Source organism: Arachis stenosperma, chromosome 1, assembly GCF_014773155.1.
Source record: "Arachis stenosperma cultivar V10309 chromosome 1, arast.V10309.gnm1.PFL2, whole genome shotgun sequence".
Taxonomy (NCBI): domain Eukaryota; kingdom Viridiplantae; phylum Streptophyta; class Magnoliopsida; order Fabales; family Fabaceae; genus Arachis; species Arachis stenosperma.
This window is the reverse complement of record NC_080377.1, coordinates 81,203,941-81,227,254: the sequence shown is the minus strand read 5'-3', so window position 1 is coordinate 81,227,254 and position 23,314 is coordinate 81,203,941. Positions and strand designations below refer to the sequence as shown.

General features: G+C 36.8%; 1 protein-coding gene and 1 non-coding gene across 2 annotated transcripts; one reads left to right on the top strand and one right to left on the bottom strand.

The window, feature by feature from the left end:
• Positions 1-524: 524 nt before the first annotated feature.
• LOC130941934 (uncharacterized) lies at positions 525-3,430 on the top strand. Its single transcript, XM_057870579.1, has 2 exons — positions 525-3,304; positions 3,411-3,430. Exon 1 carries the CDS (start codon positions 572-574, stop codon positions 3,107-3,109), a length of 2,538 nt encoding a protein of 845 aa, XP_057726562.1. The 5' UTR covers positions 525-571; the 3' UTR covers positions 3,110-3,304; positions 3,411-3,430.
• On the bottom strand, positions 1,109-1,212 carry LOC130955296 (small nucleolar RNA R71). Its single transcript, XR_009076718.1, has one exon. It is a non-coding gene; the product is annotated as a small nucleolar RNA R71 (small nucleolar RNA).
• Positions 3,431-23,314: the final 19,884 nt, after the last annotated feature.

Sequence of the window (23,314 nt, the reverse complement as noted above, 5' to 3'; positions counted from 1 at the left end):
ATTTTGCACTTTAATTCCTGCTATTTACTTTCCAGTCATTTAATTTTCTGCAAATTCCAAATCCAATTTCTGCTCAGCTCAACTAGCACTTTCTTCTAACTAAAATTGCTTGACCAATCAATCCCTGTGGGATTCGACCTCACTCTACTGTGAGTTTTACTTGACAACAATTCGGTATACTTGCCGAAGGGAAATTTGTTGAGAGACAAATTTTCACGCATCACCTAACAACTTTTCTTTCTCTAATTTTCGAAAAGACCTCCCTCTTTTTCAAAAATTCTTTTTAATTAATTTATTGTTTTAAATTTTAATTTTAATTTTATTTCTTATCTTAATTTTTGAAAATCATTAACTCCTTTTCAAAATTGTTTTCGAAAACTTCTCTCTCATCTTATTCTATTTATTCATTCATTTACTAACACTTCTCTTCATCTCAAATCACTGCCCCTATCCTTACCCTTGTGTTTGGATTCTCCTTTCTTTATTCCCTTTTTTCTTCTACTAACAATAAGGAACCTCTTTACTGTGACATAAAGGATTTCTCTTCTTTTTCTGTTCTCTTCTCCTTCATATGAGCAGGAACAAGGAAAAAGACATTCTTGTTAAAGCTGATCCAGAACCTGAAAGGACTCTGAAGAGGAATCTAAAAGAAGCTAAATTACAACAATCCAGAGACAACCTTGCTGAAATTTTCGAACAAGAAAAGGAGATGGCAACCGAACCCAACAACAATAATGCAAGAAGGATGCTTGGTGATTATACTGCACCTACGTCCAAGTTTGATGGAAGAAGCATCTCAATTCCTGCCACAGGAGCAAACAATTTTGAGCTGAAACCTCAACTAGTTGCTCTAATGCAACAGAACTGCAAGTTTCATGGACTTCCATCAGAAGATCCCTACCAGTTCTTAACTGAGTTCTTGCAGATCTATGAGGCTGTTAAGACTAATGGAGTAGATCCTGAAGTCTACAGGCTCATGCTTTTCCCTTTTGCTGTAAGAGACAGAGCTAGAACATCGTTGGACTCTCAACCTAAAGATAGCCTGGACTCCTGGGATAAGCTGGTCACGGCCTTCTTGGCTAAGTTCTTTCCTCCTCAAAAGCTGAGCAAGCTTAGAGTGGATGTTCAGACCTTTAAACAAAAAGATGGTGAATACCTCTATGAAGCTTGGGAAAGATACAAGCAGATGACCAAAAGATGTCCTTTTGACATGTTTTCAGAATGGACCATGATAGATATATTCTATTATGGTCTATCTGAGTTCTCTAAGATGTCACTGGACCATTCTGTAAGTGGATCCATTCACCTAAAGAAAACACCTGCAGAAGCTCAAGAACTTATTGACATGGTTGTAAATAACCAGTTCATGTACACTTCTGAGAGGAATTCCGTGAATAATGAGATGCCTCAAAGGAAGGGAGTTCTTGAAATTGATGCTCTGAATGCCATATTGGCTCAGAACAAAATGTTGACTCAGCAAGTCAACATGATTTCTCAAAGTCTGAATAGATGGCAAAATGCTTCCAACAATACTAAAGAGGCATCTTCTGAAGAAGAAGCTTATGATTCTGAGAACCTTGCAATAGCAGAGGTAAATTATATTGGTGAACCTTATGGAAACACCTATAATTCATCATGGAGAAATCATCCAAATTTCTCATGGAAGGATCAACAAAAGCCTCAACAAGGCTTTAATAATGGTGGAAGAAATAGGCTCAGCAATATCAAGCCTTATCCATCATCTTTTCAGCAACAGACAGAGAATTCTGAACAGAGCACCTCTAACTTAGCAAATTTAGTCTCTGATCTGTCTAAGTCCACTTTAAGTTTCATGAGTGAAACAAGGTCCTCCATTAGAAATCTGGAGGCACAAGTGGGCCAGCTGAGTAAGAAAATCACTGAAACTCCTCCTAGTACTCTCCCAAGCAATACTGAAGAGAATCCAAAAAGAGAGTGCAAGGCCATTAATATAGTCAATATGGCCGAACCTAGAGAGAAAAGAGAGAACGTGAATCCCAATGAGGAAGACCTCATGGGACGTCTCTCAAGCAAGAAGGAGTTCCCTATTGAGGTCCCAAGGGAATCTGAGGCTCATATAGAGACCATAGAGATCCCATTAAACCTCCTTCTGCCATTCATGAGCTCTGAAGACGATTCTTCCTCTGAAGAGGATGAAGATGTAACTGGAGAGCAAGTTGCTCAATATTTAGAAGCTATCATGAAGCTGAATGCCAAGTTATTTGGTAATGAGACTTGGGAAGGTGAACCTCCCTTGCTCATTAGTGAACTAGATACATGGGTTCAGCAAACTTTACCTCAAAAGAGACAAGATCCTGGCAAATTCGTAATACCCTGCACCATAGGCACCATGATCTTTGAAAAAGCTCTGTGTGACCTGGGGTCAGGTATAAATCTTATGCCACTCTCTGTAATGGAGAAGCTGGGAATCATTGAGGTACAACCTGCCATGTTCTCATTACAAATGACAGACAATTTGCTTAGACAATTTGAGGCTAAGAGACAAAGGATTGTAACTGAACGCAAGAAATATGAAATGGAAGCTGTAGCTACTAATGACAAAGAGAAATTTGAGCGAAGGATGGATGAACCAGAAAGTCAATTGGAGATGCGTGCAACTAAAGGGCAGAAGAAATCCAAGTCAAAAAAGCTGGATTTTAGTCATCTACAAAGCACATTCAATTCTATTAGCAAAAGGACTAATTCCACGTCTACCACCTTGAAAGTACAGCCAAACATTCCTTCGCAACAACCAGAAAATAAAAAGAGAAAGGAGCTACTGACTATGCCTACTGCTGAGAAAGTCAAGAATGGAGTGCATGGTGGAAAATCAACACAAGGCTTGAAGAAGTCTACGCCTACAAACATGGAGGCAGATGAACTTACAAGGACGCTCAAAGAAATTCGTAAAAGGAACAGCAACGTGTTAACAAGTCTAAGCCAAGAGCAGAGTTGTCCAAGTTCTACTCTCACAATCAACCAAGGGCAGCAGCAGAATATTCAACTCACAGATGAAGAGACTCAAACAAGGCAAGATTACACAACTTTGCCTTCTCCTAAACTACCCCACAAAATGAAAGTGCAATGTTAGAGCAAGGAATATCAAGAAAGGGTAAGAGGATGCCAGGAGTAAAGGCTACAACAATTGACGAATACTTAAAGGAAAATAGGGTAGATATGGAAATTAAAGGACCAAGCACTGAACTAAGTGAGGACGGGGAAGAAAGCATGGCACTTGATAAAGACTATTATCAACATGTGATGGAGGACATTGATGATGAAAAAGGTACTGTTTTGCTATTTTTCTATCTTCTCTTGTAAATTGTAATGCTTCTTTTTTCAGTTGGCATCACTAATTAGTCCTTAATCTATTTCCTAATGAATGAAACTAGGAGAGCCAAAGAAGAAGAAAACCTGTGAAAAAACAACTTGCAAAGAGATTTATGCAAGGACTATGGAACAGCGGGAAGAAGTCACTTTTGATATTGGACAGCCCGTAGGACCAACCGACCAAAATGTTTCTAATTTAACTAGTTTTGTTGGCACTATTGGTAGAAATAAAAGATTCGTTAGTCTTTTGTACACTAGTTGGCATGTTGTTCCTCCTAAAGCTAAGAAGTTCATCTGGGACTATGTTAACGTAAGACACTTGGTAATTATTGATTTCAATTTTTTTATTCACTACAAGAGCATATAACTGATGACTTGCATCATTTACCCATTTTACCTATGCAAAAGGACCATAACAAAAGCACATATTCATTATTTCAATGCAATTTCATGAGCAAAATGATAAGTATTATGGTACATTGCTTTGAAATGGGTTTGTGTTGAATTTTGTAGGAAATGATAGAAAAAGAAGCAATAAAAGCACTAATAGAGGAAGCACACTCTCAAGGTGGCAAAAGAGTTGGAAACAAACTCAAAGAGAAGCAAAAAGGATTTGCAACCCTAACCTCCTCACACTCAAACAAAAATAACTCGAGCTAAAAAGCTCCAAATGAGGTGATCTTAATGCCATTGGAAAGTAGACTTCTAGATATTTCCAATCATATATAACACTCTATAGTGGACACTAGATTTGAGGGTGAAAATCGCATGTCTTTTCAGCACTACGTACTCGGTGAGGCACGCCAAAACCTGGGCGTGGCACGCTGGGCCAAAATTCCAGCAAGCCTGCCAGACTGACCTCTTCACCTTCAGAAGATCATAACTTGGGCTAGAGAAATCTAAATGACATGCTTCCAGCGGCGTTGGAAAGCTGAGATCCAGGGTTTTCAATGATATACAATAGTATATAGTGGACATTTAATTTGGGGATGCAACAGACCAGTACTTTAGCGTGCAAGGTTTTCCCAAACCTTCACAAGCCCAAAATGCTACTTCAATGACACTCCACATTGAGCCACTTCCAAATACTCCAATCCCTTCATTTTTCCTCAATGTTTCAAGCTTCTATGAAGGGAATTAAAAGTTCACAAGCCCATGTCAAGCCACCATTAACAATCAATCAAGGCCACAAGAATCATCTAGAAGTAATTAGAAAATTTGCATTTGATTTTAATTTCATTTGAATTTGTAATTTAAGAAGCTTATAAATAGGACCTTAGCTTCATCATTTTACACACACCATGGAGGGGTGGAGGTGACTCCACTCCCCTTTCGCTCTCATTCTCTTCTCTTCTTCCATTTCTTTCATATACACTTTTGTAAATATTTAGTTATGAGTTTCTAATTTCCAACATTGGGAAAGAGAGCTCTATTGCTATTTGATGGATTAATTTGTTTTCATTCTTCTTCTTCTCTTCATCTCTCTTTGATTTACTTGAAGGATTTTCGTTCTTCATGATTAGCATTCAATTATCTTGGAAAAGAGATTGAATGCAATTGGGTTTTATGGGAACCTTGGAAGAGAAACATAAAACCATGCTTGAAAATCCTTCTCACACTTGAGTAAATTTGGGTTTTGGTGTTTGGATATGATGACATATAATCCTACCTCTACTTGGATCTATGAAGATGTGTGGCATAATTAGGGACCATTCTTCATCTCTTCTCATGAGCAATTAGACTAAGGAATTGGCTATTGATCAAGATTGGAGAGATTGAGTTACCAAGGAATTGGGACTCAATCACTCATGATTGCCAAGAGGTCAATGTGCCTTCCAAGTGTTTGTAGAAATACTTCACTTGGTTTTACTTTCTAGTCATTTACTTTTTTGCACTTTACTTTCATGTACTTTCCATTCCTTGCAATTTACATTCTAGTTAATTTTCAGCACTTTAATTTCTTGTCATTTACTTTCCTTGCACTTTATTGCTTTCATTTACTTTCATGTCATTTACTTTTCTTGTTGCTTATCACTCAAAATTGAATCGTCTAACTAGGATAATCAAACAACTGTTGCTTGCTTAATCCAATTAATCTCTATGGATACGATCCCACTCCACTGTGGGTTATTACTTGACGACAATTTGGTGCGCTTGCCAAAGAACGGATTCATTATATATGTGGGTAGTGAATTCCGTCCATCAAGTTTTATGGCGCCGTTGCCAGGGATTAATTGTGATTAACAAACTACCGGTTGATTAATTTTCTAGATTAGACATTTTTTCTTTTTTGTTTTTACTTTACTCTTTTTTATTTTTTTCTTTTTTATTTTCTTATTTCAAGTTAAGTGTTTGTGTTATTGCCTCACTAAGAATTCTTTAGTTGTGACACAAGGAATTTCAATTTTTCTTGGTGGTTGTGTTTGATATAACATTTTTCAAGTAAAATGGAGTTTACCTCACATGTTGATCAAACATACTACATGGGATATTGCCCACCACCACAAAATGATTTATGTCATTATCCTCATGGTGGATGGAAATATCAACAAGAAATGATGGATCATGAGCAATCAACCCAAATGGGATATGCCCCAAGGTCACATAATGATCAAGCAAGTTACATGAGGTATTTTCCACCACCACAAAATGATTCAAGTTACCATACTAATTGTGGTTGGGGATACCAAGATCAAGGAATGATAGGGTTTGAGCAATCAAACCAAATGGGATACTTTATAAGGTCTCAAAATGATTCATACTCCTATGAATGGGACAACTATCCAAATTGTGATTGGGAATGACAAAAACCAAAGAGAATTCAATGCTTCCTATCCCATCTATCAAGAGCCATCATCCCTAGATGCATTTAAGCAAAATTGTCCAACCTCACCTCCAAATTTTTCATCTCAAAATTCTTCACCACTTGAGTTTGCCTCAACGCAAAATTCCTTCCAAAATCCATACAATTCAATTCCATCAACCACAAAATTCATTCACAACTCACAAAACTCCTTCCATACTCCTCAAAATGACTTCACCATAACACCCACATATCCACAAAATTATTCTCAACCTTCATCTCTTGAGCCAACATTTGACCAACGAATCTCGAAACTTGTATCTATGATTGAAAACATTGGAATGTATTTAGACCAAATGATAGGTGCAAGAGAAGAATTATAAAAACAAGAAAAAGAGGCACCCATACCAAGTGAGATTCCTATGAAGAAGGAGGAGGTTGTGAGAGTATATAAGCCCAAAGCTCCATATCAACAAAGGCTACTTAGGGTGACAAAGGAACATGCAAACTCACTCCCAAAGGAAGTAATCCAAGATCCTACAAAAGAAAGGGAGGAAAACAACTAAGGAAGTCCACATTCCAATGATGTAGAGAGTTGCATGGAGGATGATTTAGTTGAACCATCAATCCAAGAGGTTCTTGATGAAGAGGACACTCCAACCATCACACAACACCTAAGTCTTGCAATCAAGGAAGTGAAGGCAATCAAGGAAAGCACTCAAAGAAGGATTGTGACCAAGAAACAAAAGACAATATTCATGAAAAAGAGAAGGTCAACAAAAATCAATCCAAACCCCACCCTAACAAGCAAGAAAAATCAATCTAATAACAACAAAAGAAGGCTTGTAAGGAGGCAGTCAAATTAAGGGGCATCAATTTTCTCCTCCCCCTTGAAGTCATTTCTCTTAACCAATTGGAAGAAGAGGAAGAAAATTAAGAACCACATGTCAAGCTAATGACATTAAAAGAGCGCTTATTGGGAGGCAACTCAACCTTTGGTAACATTTTCTTTTTTTTGCTTAGTTTACTTTCAATAATTTGGCACAAGATTGCATTCTAAGTTTGGTGTTGCATGCAACAATTTGATCTTCAATCTTTAGTTGGTACTTGCATCATTCTAAATTGAAAGTGTCACAGTAAGTTTGGTGTTGCCACCTACCTTTCATGCATAGTACCATACACAACTCACTTATTAATGCAATCACATTGTCTCTTTTTTTTGTACCTTGATTGTTATATTTAATTTTGCTTGCTTAAACACATGCATCATTCACATTACTTTCTTGAAGACATTCATGATTAATCATAAATTCCATCACCATTATTTTATTTGTTGCTTGAGGACAAGCAATCATTCTAAGTTTGGTGTTGGGGAAGGAAGGAGTAGGAGGAAAATGACAACAATGAAGATGAATTATAAGGTGGTTAAGTTCTTTTTCCTCTTATTTATCTTCTATACTTTCAATTGCATGATGATTGTCTTCCATTTCTTTTATATGCATGTGTGTTTTTTTTTTTTGGAAAATCATAGCTTGATATTTGAAGTGTAACATGTTGCTATGACATTATAACCACCATCTTGAATTTTGTGAGTCAAAGTAATTAAGTATCATGATCATAAACAAACAAGTTATAGAAGAATCTAGCATGAGCATATATGTATTGGAAGGCTAGCATGACTATTGTTGCTCAATTGCATTTGAATTTGTTTAATTGAAGTTTTCATCTAGGACATTTTATGAAATTTTTAAAATCATGAAAATCTTGAAGAAGCAATTGCAAAATAAGGCAAGAAAAAGAAAAAGAGAAAGAATGAAAAAGTTGAAGGCTCTGAGAAAGTTAATGCTGCAACCATCGAAACCTGGAATGAGGCCAGAAGAACTAGAAGCTTTATTAAAGACGTCCAACAGTCTCTGATTGATGCAAATAGCGGCCATGGATCAACTCATTTTCCGAACTTAGATGTGGTATGTCCTTATCTATTCCTTGTTCCATAGTTTTTTACTTGCATTTACATTAATTGATATGGCTGGAAATGTTTGTTGTCTTTATTAACACCGAAGTTGTATTGCTATAGCTGAAATTGGTTTGTGCAATTCTGGTTTTTGTATTTCTGATTTTGTGCACTTGGTACATATGAATTTGTCCCTATATCTAACTTAAGTGTGAAAGTCTGGTTAATTAGTGCATGAAAAATGCTATAGCGACATATCAGGATTGTGTTAAAGGAAATGGAAGAAAGAAACACTTGCAGATTGTCCCTATATCTAATTTTTTTAGTATATGCTTTCTTGGTTTACTATGTCTACGTGTTCCATTTAATTTTTACAATTACGAATGTCATTATGAATATTTTTTTAACTACTTTTCTATATAATTATGCAGGGTAACAATGAAGATTAATCAATGAAGATTAAGCTGACTATTATTGTGGTTTATTGGCTAAGATAGAGTGCTATTTAGAATCTTTACATATATAGTTGACTAATGACTTTTATTAGAAGATACTTTTATTGGCTAAGTGATATTATGATTTTGATATGGCTATGTTTACTTTAGTGTGTGATGTATGAATTTTTACAGTTAACTTCATTCTAGTACTTTTGGATCAATATTATAAATATATTTTGGTTAGAGATAATTTTTATTATTTAAAGAAATTATTTAGTATAATTATGTAGTTATTTTTAATTTGTAATATTCAACTCATCTAAATAAAAATGCAGAATTATTATACATGTAATCATATTAACTATTATGTTGTGTATATATATATATATATATATATATATATATATATATAAAGAGACCTAAGGCTACACTTATATACAGTAGCTATAGTATACAAAAAAAAAATGAGACCTAAGGCTACACTTATATATAGTAGCTATAGTATGTAAAAAAAGAGGTACCTAAGGCTACGCTTATAAAAAGTAGCTCTGGTATACAATGTGGCTACGCTTTACAGGTGATGCAGTAGCGTTGAAAAGCGTAGCCTATTTTGGAAAAATGAAAGCTGAAAAGCGTAGCCTTTGGTCCTGGACAGCATCAATTGAAAAGTGCACCCTATTCCCAAACGCCAAAAGCGTAGCCCTTGGTGCATAAAAGCGTAGCCTTTGAGAATAGGCAACGGCCGAATAGGAATCAGCCCAAAAAGCGTAGCCGCAGCCCAAAAAGCGTAGCCGTAGCCTAAGGCATCATTTTTTTTCACTTTTGCCTACACTTTTCAAGAGTACTTGAATGGGTGTTTTTCTTGTAGGGCTTGCAAGTTATGAACATTAGCTTGTCAATTGCTCTCACTAAAGGCTATTCCTCACTGCTTCAATCAAAGGCCAAGGCCCACTTCCAAATGCACTAAAGACCCAATTGAAGATGAGAAAAAGCCTATAAATAGAAGAATGTTTGAAGATGAAAAGGAGAGCTCAAAAGGCTGCATTAGGAGGAGTAGTAGTAGTAGTAGGAGTAGGAGTAGGAGTAGAATAAAAGGCTCTTGTAAACACTTTTACCTTTTTGCACTTTTACATTTCAGTATTGAGTACAATTTGGCTTATGCAATTGAAATTCTCCAATTCTCTTATGCAACTTTCCTTTCTGCCACTATTATATTGCTATTTCTATTGAGCTTGATTTACTTTCCTGCAATTTACATTTTCTACTAATGTTCTTTGAGCTACGATTCACTGAACCCCAATTCTTTAGGGGGAGGAGCTCTATTTTAATTCATATGATTAAATGAACATCTTCTTCTTTTCAAATTCATTTGGATAGCTAAGAAATAACTTATGTTTTGATTGAGATTCATTCACTCCGGAAGGGGGTTTGAATCTATGAATTTCCATGTGAGCCTCGGAAGGGGAATCATGGAAATTAGAACTGAAGCTCTATTTCTCACAGCTCTCTTGATTAACACCATTCGGGAGGAATTGAGATCTTGAGAGTTTGTGTGGCTTATGGATGAGAGAAAATGCTTAAACTCTTCTCATGACAATTGGATCAAGGAATTGGCAAGATTGATTGTGATTAGAGAGATTGGATTGCCAAGGAATTGGGATCCAATCAATTTCAATCTGCCATAGATCTATTCATATGATTGAGAAAGAAGTTGAGATCTATTTGATTCACGATGGATTATGATACCTCCAATCTCTGATGAATTTTTCTTTCTGTTAATTGGCCTTGAGTTTCATTTAATTGTTCTGAATTACTGCTTTCTGTTCATTCGGCGGATCCATTTTCACTCAATTCATCACTGTTAGCTTAACTAAATTTATCACCTAACTAAAGTTGCTTGATCCATCAATCCCTGTGGGATCGACCTCACTCCGGTGAGTTATTACTACTTGATGTGACCCGGTACACTTGTCGGTTAGTTTGTGCGGTAAATCCATTTTCCGACCATCATGTTTTTGGCGCCATTGACGGGGATTGATTAAGATCGACAATGATTAAGTGGGTGATGAGTCTAGATTAAGCATTTTCTTTGTTTTTGTCATTTAAGTTCTTTTAATCTTCTGTTTTCTCTTGATACTAAGGTGTTTGTGTTATTGCCTCACTAAGAAAATTCTCATCTCTGATATAAGTAATTTCAGTTTTTGTTGGTGATTGTGATTTACAAAATTCAAATGGACTTCACCTCATCTTTTGATCAAACAAATTTCATGGGATATTGCCCACCATCACCAAATGACTACTCTAATGGTGGCTGGGAATATCACCAAGAAATGACATATTTTGAGCAATCCAACTAGTGGGGATATGCTCCAGAACAACAAAATGATCAAGACAATTTCATGAGATATTGCTCACCACCACAAGATGATTTAGGTCATTATCCTCATGGTGACTGGGAATATCAACAAAGAATGAGGGAGTATAAACAATAAAGTGAAATGAACTACTTCTCAGAGCCATAAAGTGACTCATATTGTTATGACACTGACACAAATTATGGCTGGGAAGGGAATTTCAATGCTTCATACTCTGTTCATCAAGAAACATCATCATTTGATTGTATTGTAAATACATTCATGCAAGATTGCTCCCCAAGTCTACAAAATGATCCATACATTGATGAATGCAACAATCACTCAAGTTGTGGGTGGGAGGATCAAAACCGAACAACATTCAATAGTCCATACTCCACATATCAAGAGCCATTATCACTTGAGAGTACCTTCAATTCATTCATGCAAAATTGTCCAACCTCACCTCCCAGTTTTTCATTTGAAAACTCCTCACCACTTGAATATGCCTCAACACAAAATTCTTTCCATACTTCTCAAAATGACTTTACCACAATGCCCATGTATCCAGAAACTCATTCTCAGCCTTCATCCCTTGAGCTAGCATTTGACCAATACCTATAAACATCCATAGAATCTTGGAAAGAACAAAAAATCCTCTGCAAGAAGATGGATGGACATCTAGAGCAGGCAAGGAAAAACAAAGAATTGCTAAGCAAGGAAGATGAAAACCAATTGGTGGATGTGAAGGAGGAAGTGAAAGAGCAAGATGAAGAGGCCCATGTATCAACTAAAATTTCAATGAAGAATGAGGTGGTGGAAGTGTATGAGCCAAGGAGTTCATATCTACAGAGGCCACTTAAGATGACAAAGGAACATGAAAACTCACAACCCCCACAAACTTTCCTGAACCAAAGACTCTCAATACTTGAATCCGTGATTGAAAGATATGAAGAGGAGATGAAGAAATCTTAGGAAGAACAACAAACCTCCTCCATAAAAGTGCTATTAAATCAAGTGTTGAGTGTAAAGGAGGAAGTGGAAGAACAAGGAAAAGAGGCTCCAATACCAAATGAAACTTCAATAGAGAAGGAGGTTGTGTAGGTATTTGAACCTGTGGCTCCATATTCACAAAAGCTAATTGAGGTGATAGAGGAACATGAAACTTCACCCCCAAAGGACTCAATGGAGTATCATGTAAAAGAAAGGGAGGAAGCCAATCAAGGAAGTTCACACTCAATTGAAGCAGAGAGCTACATGGATGAAGGGCTTACTGAACCACCAATTCAAGAGGCTTTTGGTGAAGAGAACACTCCAACAATCACAAAATTACCAAGTCTTGGAATCAAAGAAGTGAAGGCAATTGACAAGAGCACCAAAGAGAGGATTGTGACCAAGCTACAAAGGACAATATTCATGAAGAAAAAAATGTCAACTGCAATCAATCCAACCCCTGAACCACCAGCAAGCAAGTTTAATCAAGCAAATAACCAAAGTAAGCATGCTGGGAAGAGGCGAAGAAAGGGGGCACTAACTGGCCCTTCCTTCTAATAGAGGTCATTCCTCTTAACAAATTGGAAGAAGAGGAAGAAAGTTGAGAACAACATGTCAAGCTAATGACACTAAAAGAGCGCTTGTTGGGAGGCAACCCAACCGTGGGTAACATTTCCTTTCTTTGTTTTGTATATTTTCTATAATTGAGCATATGATTATATTATGTTGCCATGCAATAATCTATTTTTTATCTTTCTGGACACTTGCATCAATTTCAAGAGAAAGTATCACACTAAGTTTCTATGTTTGGTGTGCCACTTAATTTTCTATGTAACGAGTCCAGCAGCACCACTTGCTTGTACAATCATAATGCCTCTGCTTCTTTGACCTGCAGTGTTATCTTTGTTAGTTATTCCTTTGTTTTAATTACTTTCTTTTAGTTTGCTACTTAACTGTTTTTGTTAATACCTCACCAAGAAATCCTTACATTGACAAATTCTTCACCTGTGATTATGTATTAGCATAGAACAGTTTCCTTTGCTTAGTTTTAGTTCAAATAAATGGACATGTGGTTACATTCTAAGATTGGTATTACTATGCAACAAAATTTATTTCCAATCTTTACTGGATACCTGCATCAATTCCAAGTGAAAATGCCATACTAAGTTTGGTGTTGCCACTTATCTTTCATGCAAGTACCATGCACACCCAACTTGTTTTTGCAATCACAGTGTCTTTGTTTCCTGTACGCCTTAATTGTTATTTTTGCTTGCTTAAATACATGTACTATTGACACTCCATTGTTTGAGACACTCATGATCCATCATAGATACCATCACTACTGTTTTAATTGCTGTTTGAGGATAAGAAAGCATTTTAAGACTGGTGTAGAAAGGGGAAGAATAGGAGGAAAATGACAACAAGAATGAAGATAAACTACAAGGTGGTAATGTTCCTTTTTCCTCCTACTTATTTCCAGCACTATAAATTGCATGATTGTCTTTATCTTCTCTGTATGCATGTGTGTTGTGAGTAAGCATAGCTTGATTGCTGAATTGTAACATGCTGCTGTAACATTATGACTACCATCTTGAGTTTTGTAACTCCAAAGCAACTAAGCATCATGATCATAAACAAACAAGGTCATTAAAGAAGAACTTAGCATGGGCATATAAGTACTGGAATGCTAGCATGATTAATTGTTATTGCTCAATTGCATTTGAATTTGTTTAATTGAAGTTTGCATCTAGGACATTTTGTGAAATCTTTGAAATCTTGAAAACCTTAAAAAAGCAAATGCAAATAAGGCAAGAAAAAGAAAAGGGAAAGAATGAGAAAGCTAAAGGCTCTGAGTACCAATGACAATTCAATTGTTAAGTACTTGTGGTATTTATGTATCAAGCAAAAAGCTTGAAAACAAAACATTTAGAGTCAAGGCTAGGCTCAAGTGCAAAAGCACTCCCTCAAAGCTCAAGGCTCTGAGCATCAATGATTAGATAGTAAAGAAAAGAAACAAATGAGCTTAAAGAAGTCCTCTAATTAAATGCTTGTGGTGCTTATGTATCAATTGGTAATACTTGAAAACAAAGCATTTAGAGTCGTAGCTTTGTTTTCAACTCATGGTGCAAAGCACCCAAAAGGAGAAGATAAGAGGAGAATGAAAAGCTTGCTTCAAGGAAAAAATATAAAGAAAAGATTTCATAAAATGAGCTAGATAGAAACATCAATCATTTGAATTTCTTTTGTGATTATTGCATGCATAGAAAACTAGCCAACCATGAACATAAAAATTGCTATTCTTCTCACCTTGGGTTGTCAAAATGTACTGCATGATTCTTTTAAGTTTGTTATTGTGATGGCACGTCATTTTGTACATGTTATACTAGCAATTTTTATCTATTTTTACTTGGATTTCATACATTTCTAGGCAATAAGTAAGTGCTTGGATGAGAAATTCATGCTTGTCCTGATTTAATCAAACATTGTTGATTTTATGCAATTTCATGAGATTTTTGCAAGAGTTAGTTGATGTTATGAATGATTAAAAATATTATAATTATGCCAAGGCTTTGACAAGTTTGTTTGGTTGATGATATGCACAAAAAGAAGCAGAGGAAGAGCAATGAAGAAGAAAAGGAAAGGCCAAATGTTGGATCTAACGTTGGCCCATCAACGTTGAAGGCAACATCCTAGAAAAAGAAAACCTGGGTACCAACATTGGAGGGAACGTTGGTAAACCAACGTTACCTCCAACATCCTAAAAAATGTTCAATTCTAAAGCTGGATAAATTTTGAGCGACGCATACGCGTCAATTCCGCATACATGTAAAAGAAGAAAGTTTTTAAATACACGCGCAAGCGCGAGCTACGCGCACACATGGAATGGCAAAATTGACCATCCACGCGTAAACGTGGGTCACGCGTATGCGTGACCAAGCCAACGTTGGTGGTCCAACATTACCTCAAATGTTGCCTCCAACGTCCTAGATGAGCAGCCCAGAATTTGGAATTAAGAAATTTGAGGTGACGCGCACGCGTCTATGACGCGTACACGTGGAATGAAAAAAATGGCAATGCACGCATGAGCGTGGTGTACGCACACGCGTAGAAGGGTAAACACACAGCATTCATGCACACGCGTGGTGTATGCGCACGCGTGGGTGAGCGACGTTGGTGTACCAACGTTGAGTCAAACGTTGTTAGCAGAACTCAGAACACATTTTTATGCAACGTTTGGGCTCACGTTTTCACACAAATGTTGCCACCAACGTTAATGCCAAATTCAGCTTCAAAATGGCATCCTGCAAGTTATGAACATTAGCTTGTCAATTGCTCTCATCAAAGGCTATTCCTCACTGCTTCAATCAAAGGCCAAGGCCCACTTTGAAATGCACTGAAGACCCAATTGAAGATGAGAAGAAGCCTATAAATAGAAGAATGTTTGAAGATGAAAAGGATAGCTCAGAAGGCTGCATTAGGAGTAGTAGTAGTAGTAGGAGTAGGAGTAGGAGTAGAATAGAAGGCTCTTGTACACACTTTTACCTTTCTGCACTTTTACATTTCAGTATTGAGTCCAATTTAGCTTATGCAATTTCAATTCTGCAATTCTCTTCTGCAACTTTCCTTTCTGCCACTTTTATATTTCTGTTTCTATTGAGCTTGATTTACTTTTCTAGAATTTACATTTTCTGCTAATGTTCTTTGAGCTATGATCCACTAAACCCTAATTCATTAGGGGGAGGAACTCTATTTTAATTCATATGATTAAATGAACATCTTCTTCATTTTAATTCATCTGGATAGCTAAGAAATAACTTCTGTTTTGATTGAGATTCATTCACTTCGGAAGGGGGTTTGAATATGTGATTTCCATGGGAGCTTCGGAAGGGGAATCATAGAAATTAGAACTGAAGCTCTGTTTCTCACAGCTCTCTTGATCAACACCATTCGGGATGAATTGAGATTGACAAACCCCAATTTGAGGGTTTGTCTTGTATTGAATTTAGAGCATTTTGATAGCCTTTTGTCACATTTAGCCTAGGAATTAGCATGATTTCGTAATCTCTCCCGTATTTGTGCTTAAGTGTAAAAACATGCTTTTTAAGTCTCATTTTGATGAATTCTATTTCCTCTTTGATTCCATAAGATGCCTTGATATGTTTGTTAGTAATCTCAGGATGGAATAGGCTAGGCATGGATCAAAGGAAGCAAGGAAGGAAGCATACAAATGGAGAGAAGCATAAAAAGTCAAAGAAGCAAAGTCAGCCAAGCACGCGCACGCGCACAAGGCGCTCGCGCGCACATTGCGAGACAGGCCAAGGACGCGCACGCGTACCATGCGCGCACGCGCCGATGATGGCACATGACCTCATTAAGGCAACACGTGCCTGGCGATTTTGGGAAGGTTTCAGCAACCAACTTTGGCGCCAAAATGCATATAAGAGCCAAGGATTGAAGGGGATTGACATGACATTCACACATTCACATCCATAGACTAATTCTAGATAATTAGATAGATAGTTTTAGTTTTAGTTTTCTAGAGAGAGAAGCTCTCACTTCTCTCTAGAATTAGGATTAGGATTAGGTTTAGTTCTTAGATTTAGATTTAGATTCATCTTCTTCTACTTCTATCTTCTCAATTCCTTGTTGTTACATTCATTCTTCTTCCATTCTTTATTTGCAATTTCCTTTATGTTGTTCTTATATTTTGTTGTAGATCTAGTATTGTTTCTTCTACTTTCTCTTCCAATTCAATAAAGGTAATTCATAATAAAAGTGTTTCTTTTGATTGTTGTTGTTAATTTCTTTCAATAATTGTTGTTAGATTTCATTCTTGTTGTTGATCTACTATGTTTTCCTTTTATGCCTTCCAAGTGTTTGATGAAATGCTTGGTTGGATTTTAGTGTAGGATTTTGTGTTCTTGGCTTGAGAAGGTAACTTAGGATTTCTTGAGTCACTAGTGTCCAATTGATTGCTAGTTGATAGCCATTAACTCTAGCCTTCATTAATCCAATTAGTGGAAAGCTAGGACTTATGGACTAGGATTGATATAACTCACTTGACTTTCCTTTGTTAATTGATTTAAGGATGACTAAGTGGGATTAATTCTTGCAACTACCATACTTGTGGCTAGTGATAATGATGAAGACCCTTGACAACCAAATCTTGCCAAGACCATTTTGTTAATAAAGTTTTCTTACCATTTACTATTCATGTTTCTCATCTAAAACCCCAAAATAACTCACAACCAATAACAAGACACTTTATTGTAAATCCTAGGGAGAACGACCCGAGGTTTAAATACTTCGATTTATAGATTTTAGGGGTTTGTACTTGTGACAAACAAATTTTTGTATGAAAGGATTAGTGATTGGTTTAGAAACTATACTTTACAGCGAGATTTTTATTAGTGAAATTCTAAACCGTCAAAAATCCAATCGTCAAAATGGCGCCGTTGCCGGGGATTTGCAATGGTATTGTGTTATTGGTTGTTGTACATATGTGAATATTGTGAATAGGTTTGTCTTTTGTTTGTTTCTTAATTTTTGTTAGTTTTATTTTGTTCTTTCACTATGAATTCTCACTTTGGCTATGAGTTTGGTTCTAATTATGTTGTAGGTGAGGGGAACTTCAATGATGACATGCATCAAGGATGGGACAATCAAAGGTGGGAGGAGCCATATGCTTATGATCAATCTTTATGGAAACAACCCCCACCAATGTACTATGAAGAAGAGCCATCCTATGATGCATATCAACCCAATGGCTATGGTGAATCACCTTGTGATTTCCAAGCACCATCACCATATGCCTATGGACCATACCTACTGATGGGAAATTTTTTGGTTGAAGAATGAATCTCTCCCAAAAACAACACCAATCTAACCGGCAAGTGCACCGGGTCGCATCAAGTAATAAAAACTCACGGGAGTGAGGTCGATCCCACAGGGATTGAAGGATTGAGCAATTTTAGTTTAGTGGTTGAATTAGTCAAGCGAATCAAGATTTGGTTGATTGAGTTGCAGAATTTAAATTTGCATTAGAAGTAAAGAGAACAAGGATTAAAGTGCTGAATCTTAAAGAACAAGAAATTAAATGGCAGAAACTTAGATTGCAAGAAATGTAAATTGCAAGAATCCTAAATGACAAGAAATGTAAATGGCTTGAAATGTAAAGGGGATTGGGACTTAGATTTGCAGGAATTAAACCAAGAGAAATTAAATTGCATTAGACAGAAAGGTAAATGGGAATTGGGACTTGATTGAATTCGAACAGACAGGCAAATTTAAACAAATAAAGCAAGTGCAGAAAATTGAAAATGGTGAAATGTGATCTCAGGACCCAGAGACTAGAAAACCAAGTCTAGATCTCAATGCCTTCCTAGATCCAACAAGAACAATAGAAAAGGAATTGTAAATTGCAGGGAAATTAAATGAGAAAGCAAGTAGCAGAAATGAAATTCAATTTGCAGTAAAAGTAAACAAGATCCAAGGTGAGATTGAAACAGAATTCCTTCAATTCTCCAACCCAAGATCCAAGACAAGTGTAATTGAAAGTGAAAGCAATTAAAACTAAGAGGAAGAGAATGGAATTCTCCTTCCCCAAACTAAGAAACTAAAGATCACTCTCTGTAAATGAAAAATAAAAGGAAAGCTCTATGAAAAATTCTAAAAAGGGAACTCCCCCAATAAATTGAATTCTAGCCTATTTATACACTTTCTTCAATTGATCTTCAAGCCTTGAGTTAGGCCTTTGCTCTTGGTGAAATTGGGTTGAAAGAGGCCTTGGTTGATTGCTCTTGAAGCTTGGAGAGAAACCCAAGTGAACCAATTGAACCGGATGTGAGTTTTGCAAAGTTGGTTTCAAAGTTAGCCTCAAAGTTAGGGGGCTAACTTCAAGGCTAACTTTTTCTAGCAGCAAACACATTTTCCTGCATCTCACGTTGGGGCCAACGTTAGGGGGCTAACTTTGACCCTAACGTTGGCCTTGCTTAGTGTTGGAGTGGCGCCAACGTTAGCCTTCAAGTTAGGGGGCTAACGTTGGCGCAAACGTTGCAGCCCTGGAAGAGATTACTCATGCCAACGTTAGCCTCCAAGTTAGGGGGCTAACGTTGGCGCTAACGTGGGCACACCCTGGGGAAGATTTCATATGCCAACGTTAGCCTCCAAGTTAGGGGGCTAACGTTGGCGCAAACGTGGCTAGCCCTGGGAGGAATTTTTAGCTTCCAACGTTAGCCTCCAAGTTAGGGGGCTAACGTTGAGGCTAACTTCAACTCCAACTTCATTCTTCCTGATTCAATTGCATTTATTTCATTGTCTTCTCTTAGCTTCTAGCCATTCCTTCTCACTTCAATCCTTTTCCAAGCTTTCTTCACCTATCATAAATCAACCAACCACATCAAAGCTATGCTTGAAATCATGAGATGTTCATTCTATCCTTAATATGCACCAATTATGGCATCAAACCTCATGAAAAAGCATTAATTCACATATGGTTGATTCAATCAAAGGAAGCATGAAAATCTACCTAAATTGGCTTGCTTGTAGCTTAAGAAAGTGCATAATTCAAGTGAAAACAAAAGAAAAAGACTAGTGAAACTAGGCTAAGATGACTTGTCATCACAACACCAAACTTAAAGCTTGCTTGTCCCCAAGCAAGAAAAGAATCATGCAATAAAGATTGACAATCCAAGGCAAGAAGAATAGCAACTCAATGTTCATGGTAAGCTAGTTTTCTGCGCATGCTACAATCACAAAAGAAATGTAAATGATTGATGCTTCCATCTAGCTCAATTTATGAAATCTTTCTTTTATATTTCTTCCTTGAAGCAAGCTTTTGATTTTCTTATTAGCTTCTCCTTTTGGGTACTTTGCCCCATGAGTTGATAACAAAGCTACGACTTCTAAATGCTTTGTTTTCAAGTATTACCACTTGATACATAAGCACCACAAGCATTTGATTAGAGGACTTCATTAAGCTCATTTTTCTTTTCTTTTCTTGACTCTCTAATCATTGATGCTCAGAGCCTTGAGCTTTGAGGGAGTGCTTTTGCACTTTGAGCCTAGCCTTGACTTCTAAGTGTTTTGTTTTCAAGCATTTGGCTTGATACATAAACACCACAAGCACTTAACAAATAAATTGCCATTGGTACTCAGAGCCTTCAGCTTTCTCATTCTTTCCCTTTTTCTTTTCTTGCTTTAATTGTATTTGCTTCTTCAAGGTTTTCATGATTTTCAAAAGATTTCACAAAATGTCCTAGATGAAAACTTTAATTAAATAAAATCCAATGCAATTAAGCAACAATCAAACATACTAGCTTTCCAATGCCTTTATGCACATGCTAAAATCTTCTTTAATGCCTTGTTTGTTTATGATCATGATACTTTGTTGCTTTTGAATTCACAAAACTCAAGTTGGTAATCATAATGACATAGCACCATGTTGCAATTTAGAATTCAAACTATGCCTTTTCATACACACATGCATACAGAGAGGGTAAAGACAATCATGCAATTTATAGTGCTTGAAACAAATGAGAGGAAAAGGATCTTTACAACCTTGTAGTTCATCTTCTCTATTGTTGTCGTTTTCCTCCCATTCTTCCTCTTTCCCTTGCCAACTCAAAATGCTTGCTCATCCTCAAGCAACAATTAGAACAATGGCTATGGGGCTAAGATGGATCATGAATGTCTTACACAATGAAAAGTTAGTAGTACATGTGTTCTAAGCAAGCAAAATTAAAGATAATAATCAATGCACAAGAGACAGAGACATTTTGATTGCATAGATAAGAAGATGTGCACAATACATTGCATAAAAGATAAGTGGCACACCAAACTTAGTGTGACACTTTCACTTGGAATTAATGCAAGTATCTTGTAAGAATTGGAACCAAATTTTGTTGCATAGCAACACCAAACTTAGAATGCAACCATATGTCAATTTATTTGAATTAAAACTAAACAAGAGAAACTGTTATTTGTTGAATACAATCACCAAGCCAAGATTTGCCATGAATAAAGCTCTCTTGGTAATGTATTAACAAACACAGTAGCTAAGCAAACTAAATTAAAAGCATTTAAAAACTGAAAAAAAAATGACTAAAGAAAGCAGAATGAAAAAGTGTCAAATTAAAAGAGACAAATAAAACTGCAGAGGCATTATGATTATGCAGACAAGTAGTGTTGCTTGAATAAATTGCATAGAAAATAAGTGGCACACCAAACTTAGAATCTTGGTGTGTCACTTTCATTTTTGATTTTGATGCAATCATCCAAAAAGATTGAGAACGATTTGTTGCAGGGCAACACCAAACTTAGATTGTAACCATATGCCATTTTATTGAATTTAAACAAAGTAAAGAAAGAAAACAAAGCATAGAAGAGAAACGTTACCTACTGTTGGCATGTTGTTCTTTACTTTCTTCCTCTTCTTCCAGTTTGTTAAGAGAAATGACTTCAAAGGAGGAGAGGTTTCAGCTATTGTCCCTTGCCTTGGCTTTTCCTCAGCAAGCTTCCTTTTGCAAATGGCTTGATTGATCTTGCTTACTGGATTAGGGACAGGATTGGTGCTTTTGTTAGTTGCCTTCACTTCTTTGAATCCAAGTCTTGGTTGCTGTGTGATTATTGGAGTTTTGTATTCATCCAGAGCCTTTTGTATTGGTGGTTCCATGAACTCCTCCTTTATGTAATTCTCTGCCTCACTTGAGTTTGGAATGACTTCTTCACTTTCTTGCTCCTCCACTCCTTTCCTTGCACCCAACTTTTGTTTTAATAGCTCTATCATGGGGGAGGTTTGTCGATTTTCCCAACATTTCTTCATCTCCTCTTCAAACCTTTCAATCATGGAGTCAAGTGTTGAGGCGTTTTGGTCCAGGGGAGTTTGTGAGAGCTGTGAGTCTTCATGTTCTCTTGTCATCTTAAGTGCAGTTTCAGGTTCAACCACCTCATTCTTCATTGAAAGTTCACTTGATGCAGTGGCCTCCTTATCTTGCTCTTCCACTTCCTCACCCACAAATTTGTCTTCATCCTTACTGTTTGATGGTTCTAAGTTCCTCTTTGTTTGCTCTAAGGGTCCATTCATCTCCTTGAGGATGGTTTCTTCCCAAGATTGGGGTTGTGTGAAGCTTGCCACGACTTTTCTGTGTATTTCAATGGCTTCGCGTTGGCGTTCTAAGGGTTCTCTGGACCATTGAAGGTACTCCTCAACTGCTAATTCAAGAGATGAAGGTTGAGAGTAATTTTGGTGACGTGGATGTGTTGTGGTGAAGTTGTGTTGAGGGGTGTGGAATGAGTTGTGTGATTGATGGGATGACTGGTATGGATTTTGGAGGAAACTTTGTGTTGAGGCATAATCAAGTGATGAAGAACTTTTAGATGAGAAACGGGGACGTGAGGGTGGATGCTCTTTCATTCTGTGGCGACACCCCCATCTACCATTAGGATAATGATATGAATCATGTTGTGGTAGTGGTTGGTATCCCTCAAAATTTTCTTGCTCATCTTGTGTTTCTGAAGCATAGCTCCCTGAATTGGAGTGCCCAGAATTTGAAGTTTCTTGGTGATATTCCCAACCACCATTAGAGATTGGTGATGGTGGGTAATATCCCATAAAATTGGTTTGATCATAAGATGAGTTGAACTCCATTTGAATTTTGTAAAACACAACACCAAGGAAAATTGAAATTCATATCTCAGAGATGAATTTCTTAGTGAGGCAATAACTCAAACACCTTGGTTTCAACTTAGAACAGAGAACAAAAATAAAGAAAATGCTTGATCTAGACTTCTCACCCACTTAATCATTGTTGATCTAATCAATCCCCGGAAACGGCGCCAAAAACTTGATGGGTATTATTTTGGTTGGAGACAAGAATCTCTCCCAAAACAACACCAATCTAACCGGCAAGTGCACCGGGTCGCATCAAGTAATAAAAACTCACGGGAGTGAGGTCGATCCCACAGGGATTGATGGATCAAGCAACTTTAGTGGGTGATTAGTTTAGTCAAGCTAACATTGAGTGAATTGTGTGAAAAGTGACCAACAGAAAGTAAATTGCAAGAATTAAAAGTGCAGAAGCTAAATTTGACAGAAACTTAAATGGGCGGAAGCTTAAATGACAAGAAATGTAAATTGCAGTGAATGTAAAGGGGAGTGGGTGCTGGAAACTAAAGAAGGGAGTAATTCAAGCAACTGAAAATTTAAATTGCAGGAAGAATAAAGGAGTTGGGGTGCTGGGAATTAAAACTAAACAAGAGAATTCAAAGTGCAATCAAACAGAGAATTAAAAGATGCAGCATATTCAAATGGATTTGGAAAATCACTTGTAGAATCAAAATAGAAAGCAGCTTGGCTCAATTGCAAAATCTAAAAGAGAAATTGAAGATCTCAGGGGCTCAATGAGACTAGAAAACAAGTCTAGATCTC